A 24,992-nucleotide genomic window follows, 5' to 3' on the forward strand; every position below is an offset into this window, starting at 1 on the left:
TATTTCGGAACGGATATTTTTATTTGTGATATTTTTGATTCGTGGGATATTCAATTTCTAATTAGTACATGTTATCAGATTGAAGATGTATAGGATTTTAGATGTTGAAATTTTTTTATTAAATTATAAATAATTTTAAAATTAATGATATCAAAATAAAAAATAAACTATTTATCTACGTAATTGCATGCTTTGAATAATATAACTACATTGTTGTTATTAGAATTGAAGAAAACATAAATCAAATAAATGTTAAAAAATTAAAATGAATAATATTAAAATAGTAAAATGAGAAATAATCATAAAAAATTTAATTGACATGAATTGTTGGTATGAGTATAATAAATGTTATATATTTATTGTTAATTATTAGAAATTTAAAAAATCACCGCATCAACATCAACAACAACAAAAATAAAATAAAAAATATTAATATTAAAAATAAAATAAAAAATATTAATATTAATATTGATATTGTAGTTATCAAGTTTTGGATTTAAGTTTAACACATTTCTCATCCCGATTTTGAACTGATCGAGTAATCTTCTCTTCTTCTCATCTCTAACCTCAATTTAAAATACTCGACTTCAACTATCGAACACCTATAAATACGGCATGGTTATGTAGGTACAGGTACCCATTATCATTCTTAGACAAGATAAACTAAGACATCTTATTATTTTCATAATTTTTTTATTACTTAAATAAATATTTAACTTTTTTGGATTGAATTTTTTTTACATTTTGGAAGGAGAAAAAATATTAATTTTGAGGAAGTGATATATATATTTTGTAAAAAGTATTTAAAAAAATTAATATATAATAATAAAATTAAATTAATAATTTAAAATAAATATTTTAAAATTTGATCATAACTGATCATAATTGTGAGGTATGTTAAAAGCTTTCTAAAAAGTGAATACTCCAAATTCTGTTCTGATAAGAAATAATTCTTAAGCATACCTTGTATATATGTAAAATAATGGAAATAATAATTTTCAAATCCTCAAGAATTGTTCAATTTGAATTGATATATATATATATATATATATATATATATATATATATATATATATATATATATATATATATATATATAGAGAGAGAGAGAGAGAGAGAGAGAGAATGAGCTAAATATAAGATAATGTTATGTTTGGTCATTTGTTTTATTTACCCTTTTTTTTCACTTTTAGTTTTAATTTTATTTTTCAAATTGACAAATTTTAAGCTAAAATATACAAAATAGAAGAAAATGTTGGTTTGTATGATTTGAGAATAATCACTAAAATTAATTAAGATAGATACCAATATTTAGAATATTACATATTTTTCTAGTCATTCAAAATTACATTAAACAATTTTAAAAAAATACATCTAAAACATAGTAAATACCATTTCATTTAAGAACACCTAATTAGAAAAACTAAGATGATAAGTCATAATAAAAGACAAATATTTATAGATTTAAAAAAATCTCAAATAGATAAAATTCTAATAATGCCAAGTTTCAACATTATCTTATAAAATTAAATCAAATTCGAAATATAAATAGAAATTAACATTTATTTATTTATTTTTTTTATAAATTTATAAACAAATTTTCAATGATAAAAAGAACTTCTCTCTGTCCAAAAATGCAAAATAAACAACGTCTGAATCTGTCTTTCTTTCTTAAGCTGTTCTGTTCACCAGCTTTCATTCAATTCTCTTATTTAACTTAACCCCATTCTTATCTAGATCTCCACGTGAATATCTCTTCGCCTGAGGATGACATTCTTCCACGTGGCTGTCCGGAGACACTTTCCGGCCCTACTTCTCCGGCAAACTTCTCGAATATTTATCCCTCGCCGGTGGAATTCCGGCGGAGCCCAAGCTGATCCATCATGCAAGTATGAAGAAAGCTTCACTCAGGTATCATTTATTGGATTGTTTGATCAATTGGGTAATTGGCGGATTGATGATCGATCTTGATCAATGATTAGGGAATAATGGAGTTTCCAGGTGGAAAAGTTGCATTTACACCGGAGATGAGATTCATTGCAGAATACCCAGATGAGAGAATTCCTTGTTTTCGAGTTCTTGATGATAATGGATTCCCACATCGAGGGTTTCATGATCTGGTATTTATTTGATTTCAATTTGGATCTTGTTTAAATGATCAGGGATTATTTGATAAAAACAAACTGGTTTTGAATATATTATTAAAAAAATAAGATATATGAGTCAAAAAGAGCTTTTAAATATAATCTAATAAAAGGATATTTAGATAGAAAGGGATATCAATATTTAAGATGAGTTAGTCATAATCATTATATAGAATAAAAGGCTTTGTCATTTGACTCATTTCCTTTTTGTGCTTAGTTATCTTAGCAAATCACAAAGAAAAATAAATCAGAGGCCAAAAAATACCAAATCAATATTCTATCAAACTTCTTTGTATTCTATCGGAGTTGGATCAGTTTTTGGAATGCTCCAAATTTAACTTTGAATGGAAATTGTTTGATCGTCTTTCTCTATGGAAGTGACGATATAGAATTAACTTAATTTCGGAATTGCTATTTTATTTTATTTTTTTTATAAGATTAGGATGTGATATAATTCAAAAGGATATGAATTAGGACCCGCAAAACAGAGAGTTGAATTTATTAAATACCATAGTATGGGCTCCTAGACCCACATCCATGTCCCATAACAGCTTTTGGTTAGCTATCCCTATCAAATTCTACTTATTCTTTGATTTTCTTCTCACTAAGACGCACTGCGCCTAGTTGGGCGAAATTTTTGAATTAGATCACTTGGTTTATTCCGTAGTGCTACGATGCATTGGTTTTGCTCGTCCACCCTAATCGGGGTTTGTGAATAAGTGATTAACTGATAAATAAGTTAGGAATATTTGTTGGAAGTTCACCCTACTTGAAATTGAATTAGAAAAAGTTTGGCAACGAATCATTTAATTTATGTATCAAACAGAATCCAAAATTGATTTGAGATATTGGTATAATTCACTAGGTATCTCAAATGTCGATGGACAAAAATAATTATGGGTTTAATTCTCGTTTAAAATATCTTAAATTCAAATTGAATTATTACTTGGGGTCATCCTAACTTTTGTATATATAACCCTATTTTTTTATCTTATTATAGACTATCTAGAAAAATGTGTAAATTTATGAAATCTAGCATTTATATGATTAATCTAGTGATATCCTTCTTTAGAGATTTGTTCAAATGTGCCGAAACTAAGTCACACATATCTAACAAAATATTTTGTAGAAATTCAATCATATTCAAATAAACTTATATATATAGTCCTTTTGTTGATTAATTTGTTTAGGTGAGCAAAGAAGAAGCAATAAAGATGTACAAGAACATGGTGACACTACAAACAATGGACGCCATTTTCTTCGAAGCTCAAAGGCAAGGAAGACTAAGTTTCTACCTCACCTCGAGTGGCGAAGAAGCCATCAATATAGGGTCGGCTGCCGCCATGTCATCAGAAGACGTCGTTCTACCTCAAGTACTTGAAAAAACAAACTCTCTTCGATTATAAATTACTTTCGCATTGAAAAACCGACTATATTGAAATTTTGGTTTAAAACAATTGTAGTATCGAGAACAAGGAATTCTACTATGGCGTGGTTTCACACTTCGAGAATTTGCAAACCAATGTTTTGGAAATAAAGAGGATTATGGGAAGGGAAGGCAAATGCCAATTCATTATGGGTCTAAGAAGCTCAATTACTTCACGGTTTCTTCTCCTATAGCGTATGGATCCAATAACTTAATCCTCATTTAATAAAACCATATGAATTTATAAGTATGTTTCAATTACCAATTAATTGAAATAGGGTCATGACAATTAAATGTTGTTCTAGTCTCTTTGAGATAATAAACATTGTTACAAAATATGTTAAAATTGTGATTAATGTTGTTTGTTAGCACTCAACTTCCTCAAGCTGTCGGAGTCGCTTATTCTCTCAAGATGGACGGTAAGGATGCTTGTGTCGTAACATATTTTGGCGACGGAGCTAGTAGTGAGGTAAAACGGTGTTAACATTTGATTTTTTTTTCAATTTCTTGTTATTGTCATTCTAAATATTGCTCAACATTTTTAGGGAGATTGCCATGCTAGTTTAAATTTTGCAGCCGTCTTGGAAGCTCCCGTAGTGTTCATTTGTCGTAACAATGGTTGGGCGATAAGCACACCCATAGAACAACAATTTAGAAGTAAATCGCTTGTTTCTTGTAGTGTTTTTCAAAATGTTATTTTATATCTATAGGTTAGTTACCATAATGTGAAATTGTTAGGTGATGGAATCGTGGTAAGAGGGCAAGCGTATGGAATTCTTAGCATTCGAGTGGATGGAAACGATGCATTGGCTGTCTATGCTGCAGTTTCATCGGCTCGAGAAATGGCTATTAAAGAGCAAAAGCCCATTCTAGTTGAGGTAAAGCTTCATAATATATTTAAAGAACAGACTTGTTATTTCAATCTTAATTCGGATCCTAATAAGAAACCCTTGGTTATTTTTAATATGTTGTGTGTTATGTAATCAAATGTGACCTCATGGAATTACATGTAAATGAATTTATTGACAATTTCTCTTATGAATTCAAATTCAAATACATAAACATAACTATTTAAGTTTGAACTCATTTTCCATAGGTTATGTCATATCGAGTTGGACATCATTCGACGTCAGATGATTCTACAAAGTATAGGCCGGTGAACGAAATTGAGCATTGGAAAATAGCCGGAAGTCCTATTGCTAGGTTTAGGAAATGGGTCGAGAGAAGCGGATGGTGGAGCGACGACGAGGAGTCCAAACATCGCAATAGCATTAGGAAAGAGGTACAAACAAAATTTGTTTATACAAGTATTATTGCAAGAATTTGTGACATTATTTCATTTTACACAATTTTGTTTAAGGTGTTGCAAGCGATTCAAGAGGCAGAGAAGATAGAGAAGCCGACCATATCGAATCTCTTTGCGGATGTATATGACTTACCCCCGAAGAATCTTCAAGATCAAGAGAGATTTGTAAGAAAGGATGTAATGAAGCACCCTCAAGATTATCCTAATGATGTTCCTTTATAGGTTTAATAATTTCAAGCTCAAATAACCCAAAGTTTGTATTAAGGGGAAATAATGTGAATATTTCTAAAAATAAAGTTAACATCAACATTTTTCTTTTTCTTATTTTTACTCAGAATTACTATCATGTTCAATTTTCCTTCTTTTTTTTAATTGGACATTAGAAAATGAGAATCTTTTGAGCAAAATAAACAAAAACATGATATCATACAAATTAAAAAACGAAAAGACAATAAGAAATAAAAATAAAAATTGTAGGTCAAAGACACAACAAATTAACGTGTAAAAAGATTTTCAAGAAAGGCGATAGCTCCCCAGCCGACTCCATAACAATGGGGAAATTTGAGCAAATGACCCTGCTAACAGGCCTAAATGCGTATGGTGTGCGTGCATAATTTAAATAGCGTTCCTGACCCTCTTTTTTTTTAATGACTATTATACCCATGCGTCACGCATCCTCCAGTTGCGTGACGCATCCGAAACCCTATAAAATCATTTATTTTTTTTTCATTTTTGATCAATTTCTCTCTCATCTAGGTCTTCTCCGCCGTGAACCCTAATGGCGGAGAAGACTTTCACTTGGAAATGGCGTATTCATCGTCGATGAACAGATCGAAGAGGCACCGTGGACCATTCCACTATATTCAATGGCGTAGAGCGGCGAAGAACTACTTCCAACGGCGAACTGCGGCTCCAACGGCGAACGACGACGGCCAAAAGATAAAATTTTCACTATATTTGTTGTATTCGTTTATATTTTGTGTTGATTTCGTTTACATATGATTGTTTGTGTTGATTTGTGAAGATTTTGTTTATAAAACGTCATCGATTCGTCTAGATTCGTTGAATGTAGGTTGGTTGGATGCGTCACGCAAGATGCGTCACGCAGGATGCGTCACGCCGGATGCGTCACGCAGGATGCGTCACGTAGCAACCTGTCTGCGCAGCAACGAACGGACCATAGAAAGAAAGCCGCAGTCAGCTATTTTTCACACATCTACAAAATCAATCCCTAAGTAATCTAAGTACCCTTCTTAAACGTTTCAAAACCTAGCTTTTCTTCTACTTCAATTGCAACTGCAAAAATCCCTCTTCAATCTTATTCGTTTGATCCGATTCCTTGCTCCTTTTCCAATCTCATTCCAGTACATTACAATCAGATTGTAATCCTCAAACAAGTAAGGTATCTTTTTTAGTTTCCCTTCGATCTGGGCTGTCGTAGGAAGAATTGAGCCGCAGTAAACTGGAGTTTTCTTTGAGGTATGCACTTACTTTTCCCCTTTACTCGAATTGGTTGCTTAAGAAGACATAATTGACAAGATATTTGTTTGCCTGACATGACTTCTATAATGGCTTACAGGCTATTGGCTTGTTAATTGGGGTTGAAGATGTTTCACCGGACAAACAAGCTGATTTTCTTTCGACATTGCTTAATCCCCTTAGCCAGCAGGTTAATAAAATATTAATTGTCCTTTTGTATAGGCCCGAGTTAATGTTACACACTTGTATCTAGTGCCTTTCTTTTTCTGATATCTGTCAAATGATGTTGCTTGATATAAAATAATTAGGTGGAGGTGTTGCTGCAAAATGCCAAACTTCACAATTCTGAAGAATCTCATGCAAAGATTGCTAACATTCAACAAATCATCATGGCGATTAATGCCCTGAGCAAGGTGCACTTTTGTTCTTTCATCAAGTCTGAATATTTATAAAGCACATGCATGATTTTCTACCATTTTGCAACTTCTATCTATTTACCGTGCATTAGAGAATTATTACTACTTGATCAAAATAATAAATAAAGATAAAACACTTTCTTCTTTTATGGTTCCTTGTTTTCTGCTCTCTGTTATCTAAGTTGAATTTTGTTGACATAGAATTGTTATATAGGGTTTGATTGCAATATTTTATTTGATGATGGACATAACTGCTGATTGCTTGAAACTCATTATGTAATGCAGGGATTCAGTGAGCGGCTTGTGAATTCTTGATCTCATCTGAGTTCCCTTCCTTCTCATTTTAATCGCCTTTAAATTACTGAAAAATGGTGATTGTATTAAAAATGAGATGGACATAACTGCTGATTGCTTAAATCATCTTAAAAGAAATGAGAGTTAGATGTTGTGGGTACACATGAATATGGATTTCCTGCAAATTTGTATTGCCTCTCCTTTGTACTACTCATTTTGGATTTAGTTATTACTTTAAGTTGTGGGTATTCATTGGTTTTGTTTGGATGCAGTATAAGTCAAGACATAAAGCATAAGCTTGTATGGGAAGTTCTTGATGATGGTTTGAAGAATAAGATTGAAATTCAGTGGTCAGATATAATGTCATTAAAGAGTAATTACCCAGATGATGGACCTGGGACTTTGGATTTAGTGGTAATTAACTTGCTTCTTTTGATTGTTGTTGTTGGTTCGGTTTAGTGTTTGAATGACTCTTGAACTAATGTTGATGAACTTTTGATTATTTTGAAGTTTCCACATTATGAGCCTTCTCATAGTTTATCAGGTAGAGTGCAACTAATTATAGTTTGTATAGTAATTATTTTGTTGTCCTTTCATTTCATCAATTGACAAATTCTGATCATAATGCAGTAATGGACAGTCATGCAATCTCCCGAAAATGTCGAGAATAGATTCACTTGGTGAGCTGCTGGCTAATCTCCCGAAAATTGCTTCTCTCCCACAGTTCTTGTTCAACATTCTAGAGGATTCCAAGATGAACCAAACTAGATAACCTTAAATCTGTTGTTGGGAAATCTTGTTCTAGTAAATGAATGATTGTTAAGAGAATTCTGAAATCGACGTTAATAAGTTGTGTATAGATAATAGGTCTACTGTTTCTGCTTTAGTCTTTCCTTTAAATGTACAATGAATATGTATAGTTTCAATTGTAAAAATATTAAGGGTGGCAATTTAAGTTGGCAGGGTTAACGATTCTAACCTGACTCGATTTTACCTATTTCGAACCAAACTCGACTTGATTTTTTCATGGTTCCGTCCGCGAAAACTTCGAAAATTCAGTATAAATCATCAAATTTCAAATATTTATAAAGTTCTCAAACATAGGGTGACCATTATTGAGTAATGTCTGATTTACAAACCAATGTAATTACATATTACTTACCCATCTATGTGATAATATCATGAATTCTCTACAAAGAAAAAACAATTTATAAAAGACAGTATAAAGACACATATCATCTGATCTTTGTTGATCATAAAAGAGATCGATCAGATCTAGAAACTAGGGTTCTTCGTCGTCATTTTCCTGCACCAAACTGATTAACATGTCGATCTGGCTCTGCAATCTCACGTTCTCTCTTTCTACATGAGACATTTTATTTCTCTCCTCCAACAGATGAACTTGCAGGTGTTCAACACATTTTGCATCTTCTTCCAATTGCTCATTTAACTCATCAATCTCTCTATCCTGAGTTTTCAACAGACAATGAAAAAATATGTGACAAACTATGTCATCAAATTAAAAATAGAAGCTAATCAATCTACTACAATCTTAAACTACAAAATTTGGCTTTTATGGGCCACACAGCTTGGATTGACACCAGATAGCTATATAGATCCAATTTGAGGAAGATTTCATAATCAAGAATAAACTAACATGCTTCAAGCCTTCAACACTCTAAAATCAGTTGTCAGTTACCCTCATTTCTTCAAAGAATAAATTGGGTATTTCAACGGGGCATTTCATCAACCCAATATATTTGAACTGTTAACACAAAAAAGAAATAACATATTCAGATGGTTGTTACTATCAATCGAGAGACACCGTAACAATGAAATGCAAATACTAACTATAAATGGTTTGGGGTGCGTCACTCAGGTGCGTCACGCACCTGCGTGACGCACCTGCGTTACGCACATGCGTGACGCACCCGCGTTACGCACCTGCGTTACGCACCCGCGTTACGCACCTGCGTGACGCACCCGCGTTACGCACCTGCGTGACGCACCCGCGTTACGCACCTGCGTGACGCACCCGGATTTCGCCGCCGGTGACATTTACCTAATCAATCTCTAATCCCTAAACTCTAACAAACAATGCGTTCAAAGAAAGAAATAAAGGAAGAAGTAAGCATACCAGTAGCAGAAAGAGACATCTCCTTCGTTGGGATTCCGCCGTCTTCGTTGGGATTCCTTCGTCGGTGGTTGTTCTTTTTAGAGAGAAGGAGGAGAAAAGGAAATGAAGAAAGAGAAGAAGAAAGAAAGAAATGAAAAGAAAGAGAAAAACTGTAATTTTTTTTATTATATAGTAAGGGCATTGTGGACTTTTCACAATGCCCTCGGGTGCGTCACGCAACTGGAGGGTGCGTGACGCAATAGGGGTATTTTCGGCAGAAAATATTTTGGAGGTCACCAGCGCTATAAAAAACATGGGCCCGCACCAAACATAATTTGACCCCTCTTTAGGGTCATTTCCTCAAATTCCCCTAACAATGACGCTATGAATAATATGAATCAGTCGAATTCAATCACAAAAAATACACCAATTTATTTGAAGTCAAATAGTCAATGGTAATAACTCAATTATTTAAACCCGATATATATGCTTTCCCAATTCAATTTTCTAACCACTACCTAGAGACTTATTCACCTCCTACTAAATTTCAATAATGTTTAAAAAACTGAATTTACTTTCATTACCCATATAGTAATGGTGTCTGATTAATCAAGAAGTGATTAAAATGTTTTGTCCATAGAACAATTTAATATATTAATTAACTAATATGTTCTTCAATCATAATCTAAGCTAAATATTGTAACATTTGAAATTGCAGATTTATTAAAAACATCTAAGTTAAAATATAGAGATAGATATTTTATCTTAATCTAGACTGCACATTTCTCTCTAGTCTCTACCATCTATATCCAAGCCATTCTTTATCATAGAAAATTTTCCCTCCATCTCAAATGCTCTCAGTACTCTCTTCCCAACCTTCTTCACCGGAGCAGTTCACCGGAGCATCATCTCTCATTCTCTCCGTCGAACTACAATCACCCTTTTATCCCTTAATCAGAAACTAGAATTTCTTCATTCAATGGCTTCTTTGCCATCTCCATCTGCAGCGATTCTTCGACAACTGAGGACACCCCAACACCATTCTCGCTTATTCCTCTCAAGCCAGGCTCATATCTGTTCATTCTTCACCAGCCGCCCCAAGAAGAAGACTCCAAGGTTAAGGTGCAATTCAATTTCAGAAACCCTGTCGGATAATTTGTTAGATACAGCTCTTCATTCAGAGCAATCGTTGTCTATTTTATCTTCTTTTCGATCTGTTTATGCGCAATTCTGGGAATTTCCAGAGATGGAGAGGTGGGTGATTGTTATTTTTGGTGGGTTAGCTTGGATATACTTGACTGCTAGGCCTGGTGTTCTGATTGGCGCCATTGATGCTTATCTTCTTGCTCCTCTGCAAATGGGTATTGATAGTTTGACGGGGAAGAGGAACTTGAAGAGAACTGATTTTTTAGTTGGAAGTAGATTGGGAGAAGGGTCTTTTGGAGTTGTGTATTCTGGTGTAATTGTTCCTAAGAATGTCAATTTGGATGAGACAGTGATGAGAAAAGGGTCAAAGAATGTGATTGAGATGGATAGTAGATTAAAGCAAAAAGTCATCCTCAAACAAGTAAGGATAATAGTTACTTTCTTCTTCAAATTATCAATCTGGATTAACATGAAAAGACTTTGATATGGTTCATCTCATTGGCTTATTGGCTTATGTCAGATTTCTCATACAGATATGAATCAATTGTTTGGCTTGGTTATGACTTATGATATTATTCATATGCTCTTCTTCAATAATGTATCTATATTCTATACTATATGGATCAAATCGGTCATGATCTAGGTGACAAACACCAGAATACCTGTTTTCGAATTATGATGAATTTCTTTTGACCTAATTGGATAATTTTAGATGAACATGAAAGGAAGAAAGACAAAGGTTGAAGCTTGGGAGTCTTTTATCACTTTCCATTGGCTTTGCTAGATTTTCTGAATTAGATGAGTAAGAGCTGATGTGGCAGCCATGTCATACATACATTTGGAAGCAACATTCTTGGTTAGTATTCAAAAGCTCATTTTTTTGGGAGAGTTTACAGGTGAAGCTTGGAGTTAAAGGTGCTAAAGAATGCGGCGAATTTGAAGAATGGTTCAACTACAGATTGTCGAGAGCAGCACCCGAAACATGCGCCGAGTTCCTTGGAAGTTTTGTGGCCGACAAAACCAACACCCAATTCACCAAGGGCGGAAAATGGCTCGTTTGGAAATTTGAGGTAAAATAGCCTTGTTTGATGTAAGGGTAATTTTGTGAGTGATGTGACTGAGGAGTAAACTGTTTATCTTTTTGAGACAGGGAGATAGAGACCTTGGTGAGTACTTGACAGATCGTGGGTTCCCATTAAACTTGGAGTCAGCAATGTTTGGTCGTGTTCTCCAAGGAGTCGATTCTGTTCAACGAAACGCGTTGATTATAAAACAAATTATGCGTCAAGTTGTTACTTCATTGAAGAAGATTCATGAAAATGGAATAGTTCATAGAGATATAAAACCAGCAAATTTGGTTGTTACTAGAAAAGGACAAATCAAACTGATAGACTTCGGAGCTGCTACTGATCTTCGGATTGGGAAGAACTATGTACCTAACCGTGGCTTGTTAGACCCTGATTATTGTCCCCCCGAACTTTATGTACTTCCCGAGGAAACACCAATTCCACCACCCGAGCCAATTGCTGCACTTCTTTCGCCCGTTCTATGGCAGGTACTTCTTACTTTTGGTATATCTTATTCACACTGTTGAGTATCCTCAAGTGAAATATAGGTTATATGCACTTTAGGCAATGATGCAACAAGAATTTATTTCCCAATATAGGATACCTATCTCTCCAGCTTTTATTTTGTTTTTGGGAGAAAAATCACAATTTCATTAGTGGAATTGTGTAAAATAACTCTAAAAGACTAAAGACAAACTCCCCAAACCACCTATTTTTCATTTATATGCAAAAGATTTAATCGAGCAAAGAAAAGATAGAGGAGAGAAAAATGCCATTTAGCCCCCAGTTCATCAATTAAGTCCACTTTATCACTTGCATAACGCATAATGTGAACCACTTCGGGTTTCACCATGAACACACAAAGGCATCGTCGCATTCCATTACTAATCCTAGAGCTTGTTTTATATTGGTTTTGTTTGATGTAAAAGGTAGTTTATTTGGTTAAAATGATTAAAATAAAGTAAGCACCTAGTTGATCTTGGTTTGTTCTTGCTTTCAGCTAAACAGCCCAGATTTATTTGACATGTATTCAGCTGGGATTGTGCTCTTACAAATGGCAGTACCATCACTAAGATCAACTGCAGGCCTGAAGAATTTCAACACAGAACTGAAGTCAGCCGGATACAACCTAAACCAATGGAGAGAAAGAACACGGTCAAGGCCCGATCTTAGTATTCTGGACCTTGATTCGGGTAGAGGGTGGGATTTAGCTACGAAACTAGTCTCCGAAAGAGGCAGTTTCTTACAAAAGGGACGATTATCTGCTGCAGCAACTCTAAGGCATCCATATTTCTTGTTGGGTGGAGATCAAGCTGCTGCAGTTCTCTCCAAGCTTACTTTAACCAAGTAATAAGTTCTTCTTCTCCGGTTAACATATGCGGAAATTTGATCTTGTTAATGGTTAGCAAATAAGAGAAATATGTATGGTATACTACACCCAATTCATAAGGAATACTAGTCTATTGAACTGTTATTCTTTACATAGTCCATGTTATACAGATACAAAACATAAATTAATGTTGTTTTTACCATAATAGAACTCCTTGTTCTCCCTATATATATATATATATATAAAAGAAGCTAGCAAGACCATATCTGATATTATTGGTCCCTTAAAGAACTTGTGAGTTTCTTGTTCTCCATATATTTATATATATTGAAAGTATTAAAAACTAAAATAAAATAGTGCAAGGTCTCCTTAATTGATGTTTATGGTATTCCATTCTTTTCAATTTTTATCTATTGAGTCTCTTAAAAAAAAAATACTAAGGAAAAATTTTTACAAAGTTGAAAAGAATAGCCAAGTGTATTCTATTTCTCTTCTCACTCCTAAGATTGAGTTAGAGTGAGTTTCGAAATTTTGTAATCATGAAAATACTTTCAATTTGTTGGGGATCTTTTATTGTTCTGACTGTGTTTGTGGTTTTTTTAGGGTTCGTATTCGTTTCATTTTTAGCATTAAGAGATGAAATTATTGGATATACAATTACTTTTTCATATTTTTAATAATGAGGGATTCGATCTTTCAAATACAATTTTCTTTTTTATTTCGACCCTATATATGTAAATGGTCAATTATCCACCATTATCCTTATCCACCATTATCCTTTGACATTATATTTGTTGACGTTGTTTGGTTTGCTCTACTTCAACTCTCATTTTTTAAATATTCAATTGAGTTTATCATTAAAGAGACACTCTCGACAAATTGCTTGATTTTGTATATCTTTATTTGAAAATTTTATACAAAATGAATAATACTCGTAATAATTTAATTAAATTTAATAGTTAATAATAATAATCATAAGTTCAGTCTACCAACTACTTACTAACATATATACATGCATCAATTTCAATTTATATAATATATTTTCACATCCACGATCAAATTCGACACCCTTTGAACAAGAAACGAAGCCCCGACCGATTTGAAGTGATAAAAATATGTATTTGTTCCCTTAACTTTGTTCTAATTTCGGAATTTCCTTCTTAACTAATAAATTGTTAAGATTTACTTATCAACCACAGTACCACACTAATTACAAGATTTACTTTAATTAACTTAATTGGATTTTGTTGATCTAATGAGAAAAAAAGTTTTCTTACCAAATTTATAATGAAATCGTTTTCTTTTTAACTTTTAAAAATTGTTCAAATTATTTTTGTAATTAACTTTTTGCTGACTCTATAAATGTTTATTTGATAAATATTTTAGTTTATGGTTGATATTAAATAATAAAAAATATATTAAAATGGATCAGGCTATAAGATTTATAAAGGATTTAACTCTACTCTTAACTTTTTTTTTTATTTTGAAATATTTTGGGTTTTATGAATTTTGGATATTTATTTAATTTATTTATTTTTATACTAGTTTTTTAAAATTATTAACATTCAATCTATTTAAATAGATGAGATAGAAAATTGAGAGAAAAAATATTATGGCATTGTAGTATTTACTTATGTAGATAGATAAAAAGAATGATCTAATTCCCTATGTCCTAAATGTGTTTACCATCTCCGAATTGATATAATGAGGAGTGTTTAATCGGTTGATTAAACTGTTATAGTTTTATTTATTTTATAAATAAGTTATTAATATCGGTTTTATCGATTTTGGTCAGTTAATCGGTTTAACTGGGAATCGATAAATTAATTTTTTTTAATTAGTATTAAATTTGTTAAATGAATTTTATTAATTAGACAAGTCTTCGATAAACATGAAAACACAATTAAATAAAATCTTAATTTAACTTTTTTTTTTAAAATCTATATTTGTTTCTAAAATCTTAGTTACGCTTAAATATTATAATATATTAATATTTAAAAAATAATTAATATAAATTATAAAATGTATATAGTTTATTAAATATTATAATATCTAATATTTTAAAAAATAATTAATATAAATGATAAAATATAAATATATAATTAAATATTTAAATTATTATCCATTTTCGTTAAACCGGTAGAGAAATAATTTAACCCAAAATTTAACCGTTTAACTTAAAAGAATCAGTTAACTAAACCAATTTATTGGTTTCCAATTTTTTTTCTATTCAGAATTTATTTGTACTGTCCTATCCATTAAGAATCCCCACATAGCAAGTCTTATACTATATTTAAAAAAAAATTAATTATGATAAAATTATGTAAATAATTTTTTAATATAATATATATTATAATATATTAAAAATTTATATTATTATAAAAAATAAATTTAAAATTCTTATAAAATATGAAAAATAAATAAATATCATGATATATTAATTATGTTTATTTATAAAATATAAAATATTGAATTTTGGATAATTTTTAAAAAAAAATATATAAATTATATCAAACAAGCTTCAAATTGAGTTAAATTAGGTTTGGGTCTCTTCTTTTCTTAGTCTTTAGTCTTTATTTTATCTCTTTTCTTCACGCCGCCGAATTCCTACTGACGGGAACACCGGCCAGCGAAAGCTCTTCTGCGTCGATCGATCCCTTAAGGTTAGTTTTTCTCACAAATTATGAACAATGACAAAATCAGAAAGGAAGGAGAAGAAATCTACTACATATTGCTTACTAATCATGTCTAACTGATTCCTATTCCTATTGGTCGTGACACAGATTCAAAGAGGATATTTCAACGGGTCAAGATGTTGTATATTATAGGTTTAGGGTTGGGTGACGAGAAAGACATTACTTTGAGAGGGCTTGAAGCAGTGAAAAGTTGCGAGAAAGTATATATGGAAGCCTATACCTCTCTTCTTTCTTTTGGCCTTTCCTCCGATGGAATTTCAACTCTTGTAAGCGGTTCTGCAAATCCCAGATTTTCTTCGGCTGTTTTTTTGTTGGGTTCTAATTTGATGAACTTATATGTGTTTTTGCAGGAAAAGCTATATGGAAGGCCAATTATACTTGCAGATAGAGAGACTGTTGAAGAAAAGGCAGATGATATATTATCAGATGCTCGTCGATCTAATGTTGCTTTCCTTGTTGTTGGAGATCCTTTTGGGTAATAATATAGCATGATTTGGAATCTGTTTGTTTGCATTTAGTGTAGAAATATAAGAACTTTTGATGTACCAAATTATTACAGATTATACTTGATGTGGTTTTGAAGAAAACTCAATGTTCTTATACTATGTTTTATTTGAAAAACAGAGCCACAACGCACACTGATCTTGTTGTTCGGGCAAAGAAGTTGGGAGTGGATGTTAAGATAGTGTACAATGCATCTGTGATGAATGCAGTTGGTGTTTGTGGTCTACAACTCTATCGCTATGGGGAGACTGTTTCTATTCCATTCTTTACCGAAACTTGGAGGCCTGACAGTTTCTATGATAAGATAAAAAGAAATCGAGACCTTGGTTTGCACACTTTATGTTTATTAGGTAATTTATTTACTTTTTGCTAGGAGATGGTTTAAATTTAATCAAGACTAGTATCGATAACAGAAGGAATGTCTTTGATCGTTCTATAAAGAACTTTGGAAAATTCTTTCTTCAATAGAGTTGGTAGAATCCAACTTGAAATGGGTTGTTTTGCGAATTAAGATAAATTCTTAGATAATCTTGTTCTCCTGAAATATTGTTGGTTATAAACGGTTGCCTTTCATTACCTTTGCTTGCAGATATACGTGTGAAGGAACCTACACTGGAATCCTTGTGCAGGTCATATCTCTAGTAACATTTTTCTTTCTTTGTTTTCTTCACCTTTTGCATGGTACCATTATTCATGTTTGGCGTACCCTTTATTAACCTTTGATCATTCATTTCCAGAGGGAAGAAACAATATGAGCCGCCAAGGTATATGACAATAAAGATTGCAATTGAGCAACTATTAGAGGTTGAACAAACACGAGGGCTATCTGGTAATATTTGCAAGCTTGTAACTCTTTTTTTTTAAATTTGAGCTGAATCTAATATATGAAAGACCCAATTTGCAGTGTACAATGAAGATACAAAATGTGTTGGTTTTGCACGACTGGGAAGTGAGGACCAAACCGTAATTGCAGGGACAATGAAGCAATTGCTAACATCAGAATTTGGGCTGCCTTTGCATTGTCTGGTTATAGTTGGTGAAACTCATCCAGTTGAAGAAGAAATGTTGATTTCATATACCATTGGAGAAGATGCAAAGTAAAGATAACAATTCATATTATATTATTAATCTTTGAATGGCTCAATAATCTTGAGATGAAAGAACAGTTGGAGCTCCATTATTTTTGTTATTGAGAAAGGTCTAGTTTATAAAGCCATTATTGTATTTTATGTTTATTTTTGTGGATTCTTGAAGGTGGTAGTTGTACTAAATATGCAACGAATATTAGATCATTATTATTTGTCAAATTTTGAAGATGCTTGCAATTTCACTTATTGGTGCTGATTTATTGTGGAAAGTTTGATTATTATTTTTACTTGAATTAATTCAAAAACTGAATAATTAGTTTGTCCTATAAATGGAGTCTTGTCAACAATTTTTGTATCTAGGTTTGGTGTTATATTTTTTTAGTGATTAGGTTTTTCGGTTTTAATTGATGATATCTTTGAAAACACATTAAGGAGCCGAGTTTGGATGAGTTTCTTTTGATAATTTAATTTGAAAATAATACAAACTTGTTCACCAACAAATTATTGAGTTCATATATTTTACCATTATTGAAAGTTCGACAATTTATCTACAACTATATAGTTTACTATAAAATAATCGGGATGGTAACCCAAATATTTATTATTATCATATATATATATTATATATATATATATCGTCTTAATTCAAACTTCAAAGCAAAGGACGTCACTTAATAAATCTCAATCATACTCCATAAAAGATTTCAAATACTTATTATTTGTTTTTTTTTATTAAGGAATAAGAAAACAAAAATTGCATACCAATCCATATCCAATTTTCGGATTGAATCGAGTATATATGGGAGAAGGTTGAATTGACCTAGGCCTCTCAACGAAACTTAGTAACTAAACTAGGTTATAATATGTTCGATTTATTCAGTTTTTTTTTATCAAAAAATCAATCTCATTTTTATTAAATTTTGTAAAAAGTCGGTTTGGTTTGATCGGATTAAACGAGTTTAAGAGTAATATAAAATTGTTGAAAGAAATGAAAGGGTAATTTATAAATCTTCTTATCCAACATTTCATTTTTCCTGAAACATAAAACCTAAAAAAAAAATCCTGCTAACTTCCATTTCCAGCCAAAGAAGAAGAAGATGGAGCTGCCGGAAAGAGTGGCGAACTTGGTGAGACGAGCCGCAAGTAGCAACGTCGTTCTAAACTCAGCTCTGATCGGAGTATTCGCCGTTCTAACAGCAAGATCATATATTCAGCAGAAGGATATCGCAGTACTCGAAGCCCAGAAGCAATCGCTTGTAATCTCCAACAAGGCGATGAAGAAAACAATCTGGGATTGGAAGCAACAGCTTTTCTCCGAAGCCGAAGCTTCCTCTGATAAGTCCCTTATCCCTCTTTCCCGCCTCAAAGCTATCTATGGAGAAGCACCCGCAGCCATTCAATCCTCTGGTACTTTTCTTGATCTCGCTTGGTAGATTTGATCATTCTCTTTAGCCCTAGATCTGGTGTTTTTAGGTTTTGGAGGATTTCTTCATGAATGAATGCCATTTTGCTGTGTTTTAAACTCATGTGAAGTATAAATCTTGAGACCCCTGTACTCAGTGTATAAATCTTGTGAACTTTAGGTTAACCCAAATATAGCTGATCCAAATTGATTCAACCCAAATTATTATGATTGAATTAGTTGAAAAACTTATTGTGGGTAGGTTGAATGATTTGGGTTTTAGCCCTAGATCTGGTGCTTTTAGGTTGTGGTCCTGTGGAGGATTTCTTCATAAACTAATGTCATTTTGCTGTATTTTAATCTCCTTTGAAGTATAATTCTTAAGATCAAAAGTGTATAATTCTTGTGAACTAATGATTGTTGAGACATTATGAACCTAGATTGGGATTTATCTAAATTGATTCAACCCAAATTATTGTGATTGAATTATTTGAAAAGCTTATTGTGGGTAGGTTGAATGATTTGGGTTTTAGCCTTATTATGGCAAAAGTTTCATTGTTGGTTTAAGTTGGTCAGGCACTATGACTTCAATACAAGTAACTGACTGATACATACCAGATTGGGATTTATGGGATTAAGGTTGAAATTAGGGCTAGAGAAGAAAATTTGCTTTGATCTAAGAAGATGGGAGAAACCCAAGTTGAGTTCATCATAACTTTGCTAATACAAGATGCTGCAACAATGGCCTTGTTTTGGAAACGCCTTTTGAATCTGTTTCAAATTAAGAAAGAAAAGTGTTTTCAAATGAGGCGAATACATCTATGAAGTGTAGTGTTAGAGAAATAATAGGGTTTAAACGTATATTTACGATTTCATTGACATTTGCAGATGGAGTTGAAGACTCTCCAGCATCCAAAGTTCTAATATGATGGGTGATATGGTGAATAACTAGACAAGGTTTGAATGACTTTTGATCAAATCCATGCTTACTTTAATCACTAGAATTGTAGTAAAGATGAATGCCTAGAATTGATCAATTTATTGTGAAAGTTGTTTAATTGATACTGAATTGTATTATCTTTATTGATTTCTTGACGCCATATTTTGATCTTATATTCATAAATAAACATGTGTAAACACGAAATTTTTGCTTTTGTTGTTAATGAGGTTCAAGTAAGGGATTTTTTGTTTTGTTATGTTAAAGAGTAGTGAATTATTATTGAAACACAAAGGCAAGAGTTACATGATAAACAGGGAGTCAATAACAATTCAACCTACCAATGAAAAGAAAAAGCACAAAAATGCAGAAATAATTGATGAATATTGTTGAATATAAGTCATTGATTAATAATGATTAAATATATTGTTTCTAATTTGTTAGATGCTTTATAGTACTTAATTAACTGCTAAGTATTGTTAGAGCATTGTTAAGAGCAGTCATTTAACTGCTAAAAGTTAAGAATCACTTTGTGTAAGTGTTATTTTTTCTCATTTAACTCTTCATCAATTCTTCCCGCTATTAGTTCATCTTCATTAATAAGCAAATTCAGATTGAATTTGTTCATGCTATCAAAGCCTCAACTTAGTTGAGTGTAAAAAGAAGATCAATTCGAAGTTATTCAAGATTGGTTTTATTGATGGCTCTTATCCGCAACCAAAGAAAATGGACGGAGGTGATCATTGGGGTATTGTAGATGCGCTTGTAAAAGTATGAATTATGAATACAATCGAACCAAAGATTGCATTCGATTGCAAAAAGATTACAGTCAGATCTGTGACTTGAAGTCAAATCCCGTTATGAAGGCAATAATGGATCAAGAAGATATAGATTACAAAAGGATATAAGTTTCGTGCAACAAACAGATCTAGACCTTGAAATATTTATTACTCTAAGGTAAAGCTTCTACGAGATGAGATGATGGGATTAAAACCACTTTGTAGGTGTAAATGTCAAGGAATGAAACTGATTGTGATGGATGTTATCTTGAAGCACAAATGCTTCAGGATGACGAAGAGCTGAAACTCTTACAATTTCTAATGGGCCTAGAGGAGAGGTATGAGTATGTGAAGGATCAGATTCTGCTTCAAAATCTTTGGCCGAATATTTACAAATCATTTACAATGCTACAAAATGTGGAGAAGAAATCAAAACAGAAGATACCTTACCAATAGTCAGCAATGATCATGAGAGAAGAAAACTCAAAGACGGTAAATTAGTTTATTGAAAATAGTAAGAACAAAAATGCATATTGTTCTCAAATCTCTTCTTCATCCTAAAACATTTGTGCTTCAAGATAATATCCATCACAATCAGTTTTCATTCCTTGACATCTACACTTACGAAGTGATTTCAATCTCATAATCTCATAGAAGCCTTACCTTAGAGTAATATTCTTCAAGGTCTAGATCTGTTTGTTGCACGAAACTTACATCCTTTTGTAATTCATATCTTCTTGGTTCATTATTGCCTTCATAGCGGGATTTGACTTCAAACCACAAATCACGACTAGTTTTTTATACTGGAATCTTCTTTGTTTCGATTATATTCATAATCCATGTTCTTACAAGCACATTTATTTCTTTAACACATTGTTTCTTGACATTGAGTGTCATGTGGTAAGAAATAAGTAAAAAAAAAAAATTATTTGTTAAATTTCTTTAACAAATATTGCTTATGGTTTACAAAATGTAGATATATTTATCAAAACGCTTTAAGTCAAACAATTTCAAGAATTGAGATTCAAATTATTCTTACAAGATTTTCATTTTGAGTGGGGAGTGAAGAAATAATTGATGAATATTGTTGAATATAAGTTCTTGATTTATAATTGTTAAATATATTGTTTGTAATTTGTTAAATAGTTTATAGTAGTTAATTAACCGTTAAGTAACTGCTGGAAGTTTTAATTGAACTGAAAGTTCAGAAAGTACTTGTATAAGTATAAATACATGAACACGAGAAACAAAAAGTCGGGTTATTTTTTCTTATTTCACTCTTCATCAATTCTTTCAACTATTAGTTCATTTTTATTAATAAGCAAATTTAGATTAAATTTGTTCATCGACAAAGAAATTTTATAAATATTTTACGTTTTATCTAATAAGAAATTTTGTTTGAAATTGTTATTATACATTTTTTAATTAGTTTTTTAAACATGTCAAATATTAATTATAATATTTAATGTTAAATGATATTATTAATTTACTAGAGGCAGATAAGTTTTTTTTATGTTAGTTTAAAACACTCATACTATAAATTATTTGATGTATATAGTCTAATATCTAAATAGTTGTCTAATATTTAGTTGAAAATTAGGATTTTTATAGAATATACCTAAATTTAAACAAAAACACCAAATTATAGTATGAATGGATTATATACATAAATTACTTTAATATAAAAAAATCAAATAAGTGGGTTTGAATTAAAATCTTTAATAAATATATGCAGTTTTTGAGAAGAGATATCGATGTCGAATTTAAATTTATTCTAAAAACCCTCTAAACTCGATACCACATTAATTCTAGTTGTAACTAGGATTACAAATGAGTTAATTTGCTCACAAGCCACTAAGTCAAAGCTTGACTTTGATTGAGTTCGAGTCGAGTTTGAGCCGACTCGTTTAATATTCGAGTTCATGTAATATTTGTTTGATGATAAATAATATATATTTTATTTATTTTAATATTAAAATCTAAAATTTTAAATAAATATTTTTTATTTACAAATATTTAAAAATTTAATTTAATTTCAAATTTTCAAAAGCTAAGAGAGCTAATAAATACAATGTTTACCATTATCAATTTATTATTTTGAGATGGATGGCAAATATTATAATGAATTGTTAAGATATAAATTTAATTTAAAACCTTAGATAATAAAGAAAATGATATAATCAAATTAAGAGAATATCAAAACAAATTAATATTGTCACTTACACTAATAACAAGCAGATGAAATGAAGGGCCAGAGCAATCCGGCATTCCAATTTACAAAACCCTAAATTGACGACGATAACAACGAAGAAGACGAAACGATCTTCAATCGTTTCTCACCAACAATGTTGATCACATCTAGAAACCTCTCAACAAATCCAATCATCCGCGCCTCTGGTTTCTTCACCACCAATCCCTTACTCTCCCCTATCAAAATCCCAAAACTCACTCTCTCAATCCCCTTCAACACTCCCCAACAATCCAAACTTCTAAAGATCAGTTCTCCATCACTCACAACCAATTCCATCGCCCTTCATCGTCCTATCAAGTCTATTCAATCAGACAGGAGAGCAGTAGAAGTACAAAACGGCGAAATCAGCTTCGATGGATTCCTCTCCTTCGTCGAATTCTTCTGTCTTGCTTCATCAATGGTAATTTCAGTCGGTTACGCCATGAATTTCTTCGTTTCAACTTCACAGAAACCGATTATTGCTTGGTTGGGAAATAGGGTATTTGTCCTGCAGTCTGTACTGTTAGTGGTGGCTGTCACAATTGGTTCAATATTTAGGAGACGACAATGGCTGAGAATATATTCAGGTTCATCGAAATATGGATCTTCAGATGTTAATTTGGAGAGGATTGAGAAATTGGAAGAAGATGTAAAGAGTTCAGTTATGATTGTTAGAACTTTGGCAAGACAACTTGAGAAGTTAGGGATTCGGTTTAGATTAACAAGGAAGGGTTTGAAAGATCCCATTTCAGAGGTAATAATCAAATGAATAAGAATCATTCATTGAATAGGATATTGTAGATGGGTGTTTTGATTTTGTTTATGGGGTTGAAATTCTAACTTGTTATTTGAATGAAGACTGCAGCTTTGGCCCGAAAGAATTCGGAAGCTACGCGATCTTTAGCATTACAAGGAGATATTTTGGAAAAGGAACTTTCTGAAATTCAAATGATCTTGTTAGCTATGCAAGAACAACAACAGAAACAACTTAATCTGATCCTTGCTATTTCGAAGACACAGCACCAAATGTGAACTGATGAAATCCAATCCATTCCAATCGGGTAATATGTGAGGTTTGTAATAAAATGTGAAATAGCTATGACATTGCTTTACATTCATCTTCAGTTACATATTCCTCATTGGTTTTCCTCTAATTACCCCATCTTCATTGTATCAACCAAATTGTCAATTATTTTTCATTTTTTAAAGTAAAATTTGTACTTGTTAGAATATGATGTATTGAGTTATGAATTCATATGAGAAGTTTTGTCAAAGTAGTCACATCCCATTCGATGGGAGCGATATCTCATGATAGTAGAAGTGAATATGGTAATTGTGTGAAGAAGTTTGGGGAATGGTATTTTGAGATGTATATGATCATTTTCAAAATTATATATAGCTTATACTTTATCAAGAACTTATATCGAGTGGATCGGATGTATCGGTTTGATAATTTATTGAATATTTGATCTTATATCTAATAATTCATATAATTTATACTTTATCAAGACCCTCTATCCGTTGAGTTGGATGTATTGAATATCTAATATAGCTCATACTCTATCACTACCTTGTACATTGTGGATTGGATGAATTGGATATCGGTTCCATAAGTTCTTGAACATTTGATCTTATACATCCAATCATTTATATAGCTAATACTTGATTTTATACATCCAATCATTTATATAGCTTATAATCTTTTAAGGCCCTATACCTGGTGGATTGGATATCCATTTTCGTCCCATTCTTTTTCGGGGAATATTTTTAACATTATCACCACCCTTTCGGTTTTGAAGAATTTCTGCGGTATAAACGACGTTTATACCTTATTCTCTAACAGAATAAAATAAATTTGTTTATGATAAATATATTGAAAATTCATAAAAATAATTTTACAAACTCTTATAAAATATAGAAAATAAATAAAATAGAAAGAATAAATAAATACACTTATAATTTATATATTTAATTGTGTTTATTAGTATTCGGAACAAAATTGTGATGAAATCGAGGCGACAGAAAGTTTGAAAACTACGGGACAAGATCCTATATTCATATAGTACTATATATAGATTGATATATCAATTCATTTTTAACATGTTTATAAACTAATTTTAAAATAATTAATCATAAAAAATCAAATAACAAAAATAAACATAATAACAATTAAATTATTTAATTATTTAAATATATATTAAAACCCTACATTCAAAATTTTGAATTACTTAAATAGATCGTATACCTTAATATATCAATTTTTATAATATATCTACAAATTTTTATTTTAATTTTTACCAAATCAATTTTCTAATCAATCACTTCTCACCGATCACATCACTCATTTCATTAACTAAAATACCCTTTAGTTTAAATTATTATTTTATATTTCATTTATATATATATATACCCTTTAAGTCTTTTTATCAAAATTAATCGTTACCTCCTCAAAATTATCCCTCATCATCCATTTTTTTGTTTCTTTAAAAAACCCATAACCGAACAAGACCTAAATCCTCTATATTCTATTAAGTATTAATTATGACTAATTTTATTTGATTAACTTGATATTTTTGGTAATTCATTATTACACTTGTCATAAGATAACTTATTTATACTGATTTGGTTTCTT

The 24,992-nt window shown here is 31.5% G+C and overlaps 5 protein-coding genes and 1 long non-coding RNA gene across 6 annotated transcripts; 5 read left to right on the top strand and 1 right to left on the bottom strand.

The window, feature by feature from the left end:
- The first annotated feature begins 1,752 nt into the window (after nt 1-1,752).
- LOC124926626 (2-oxoisovalerate dehydrogenase subunit alpha 2, mitochondrial-like) lies at nt 1,753-5,113 on the top strand. Its single transcript, XM_047466889.1, has 9 exons — nt 1,753-1,911; nt 1,983-2,120; nt 3,335-3,517; nt 3,608-3,765; nt 3,940-4,039; nt 4,116-4,227; nt 4,309-4,448; nt 4,667-4,852; nt 4,931-5,113. Exons 1-9 carry the CDS (start codon nt 1,768-1,770, stop codon nt 5,096-5,098), a joined length of 1,329 nt encoding a protein of 442 aa, XP_047322845.1. The 5' UTR covers nt 1,753-1,767; the 3' UTR covers nt 5,099-5,113.
- A 3,110-nt stretch (nt 5,114-8,223) lies between these two features.
- On the bottom strand, nt 8,224-9,261 carry LOC124923822. The gene is made up of 2 exons (XR_007098265.1): nt 9,203-9,261; nt 8,224-8,533 (listed from the first exon to the last, which is right to left on the bottom strand). It is a non-coding gene; the product is annotated as an uncharacterized LOC124923822 (long non-coding RNA).
- A 709-nt stretch (nt 9,262-9,970) lies between these two features.
- Nucleotides 9,971-12,875, top strand: LOC124925917 (serine/threonine-protein kinase STN8, chloroplastic). Its single transcript, XM_047466052.1, has 4 exons — nt 9,971-10,748; nt 11,224-11,397; nt 11,478-11,882; nt 12,395-12,875. Exons 1-4 carry the CDS (start codon nt 10,161-10,163, stop codon nt 12,743-12,745), a joined length of 1,518 nt encoding a protein of 505 aa, XP_047322008.1. The 5' UTR covers nt 9,971-10,160; the 3' UTR covers nt 12,746-12,875.
- A 2,615-nt stretch (nt 12,876-15,490) lies between these two features.
- Nucleotides 15,491-17,298, top strand: LOC124926296 (probable diphthine methyl ester synthase). Its single transcript, XM_047466491.1, has 6 exons — nt 15,491-15,686; nt 15,771-15,895; nt 16,045-16,274; nt 16,514-16,553; nt 16,662-16,753; nt 16,829-17,298. Exons 1-6 carry the CDS (start codon nt 15,537-15,539, stop codon nt 17,023-17,025), a joined length of 834 nt encoding a protein of 277 aa, XP_047322447.1. The 5' UTR covers nt 15,491-15,536; the 3' UTR covers nt 17,026-17,298.
- A 762-nt stretch (nt 17,299-18,060) lies between these two features.
- Nucleotides 18,061-19,561, top strand: LOC124927438. Its single transcript, XM_047467841.1, has 2 exons — nt 18,061-18,419; nt 19,303-19,561. Exons 1-2 carry the CDS (start codon nt 18,110-18,112, stop codon nt 19,341-19,343), a joined length of 351 nt encoding a protein of 116 aa, XP_047323797.1. The 5' UTR covers nt 18,061-18,109; the 3' UTR covers nt 19,344-19,561.
- A 2,808-nt stretch (nt 19,562-22,369) lies between these two features.
- Nucleotides 22,370-23,590, top strand: LOC124926857. The gene is made up of 2 exons (XM_047467165.1): nt 22,370-23,114; nt 23,219-23,590. The coding sequence occupies exons 1-2, from the start codon at nt 22,476-22,478 to the stop codon at nt 23,390-23,392; spliced, it is 813 nt and encodes a 270-aa protein (XP_047323121.1). The 5' UTR covers nt 22,370-22,475; the 3' UTR covers nt 23,393-23,590.
- Nucleotides 23,591-24,992: the final 1,402 nt, after the last annotated feature.

Source organism: Impatiens glandulifera, chromosome 2, assembly GCF_907164915.1.
Source record: "Impatiens glandulifera chromosome 2, dImpGla2.1, whole genome shotgun sequence".
Classification (NCBI taxonomy): domain Eukaryota; kingdom Viridiplantae; phylum Streptophyta; class Magnoliopsida; order Ericales; family Balsaminaceae; genus Impatiens; species Impatiens glandulifera.

Excerpts from the sequence above, each read along its gene's own strand:
- LOC124926857 (XM_047467165.1), top strand. The coding sequence starts at position 22,476 with ATGTTGATCACATCTAGAAACCTCTCAACAAATCCAATCATCCGCGCC. Across the intron at positions 23,115-23,218 it reads TGAAAGATCCCATTTCAGAG|ACTGCAGCTTTGGCCCGAAA; the intron begins GTAATAATCAAA and ends ATTTGAATGAAG.
- LOC124927438 (XM_047467841.1), top strand. The coding sequence starts at position 18,110 with ATGGAGCTGCCGGAAAGAGTGGCGAACTTGGTGAGACGAGCCGCAAGT. Across the intron at positions 18,420-19,302 it reads CGCAGCCATTCAATCCTCTG|ATGGAGTTGAAGACTCTCCA; the intron begins GTACTTTTCTTG and ends TGACATTTGCAG.
- LOC124926626 (XM_047466889.1), top strand. The coding sequence starts at position 1,768 with ATGACATTCTTCCACGTGGCTGTCCGGAGACACTTTCCGGCCCTACTT. Across the intron at positions 3,766-3,939 it reads ACGGTTTCTTCTCCTATAGC|CACTCAACTTCCTCAAGCTG; the intron begins GTATGGATCCAA and ends GTTGTTTGTTAG. Across the intron at positions 4,040-4,115 it reads GCGACGGAGCTAGTAGTGAG|GGAGATTGCCATGCTAGTTT; the intron begins GTAAAACGGTGT and ends CAACATTTTTAG.
- LOC124925917 (XM_047466052.1), top strand. The coding sequence starts at position 10,161 with ATGGCTTCTTTGCCATCTCCATCTGCAGCGATTCTTCGACAACTGAGG. Across the intron at positions 10,749-11,223 it reads AAAAAGTCATCCTCAAACAA|GTGAAGCTTGGAGTTAAAGG; the intron begins GTAAGGATAATA and ends GAGAGTTTACAG. Across the intron at positions 11,398-11,477 it reads GGCTCGTTTGGAAATTTGAG|GGAGATAGAGACCTTGGTGA; the intron begins GTAAAATAGCCT and ends TTTTTGAGACAG.
- LOC124926296 (XM_047466491.1), top strand. The coding sequence starts at position 15,537 with ATGTTGTATATTATAGGTTTAGGGTTGGGTGACGAGAAAGACATTACT. Across the intron at positions 15,896-16,044 it reads GTTGTTGGAGATCCTTTTGG|AGCCACAACGCACACTGATC; the intron begins GTAATAATATAG and ends TTTGAAAAACAG. Across the intron at positions 16,754-16,828 it reads ACAAACACGAGGGCTATCTG|TGTACAATGAAGATACAAAA; the intron begins GTAATATTTGCA and ends CCCAATTTGCAG.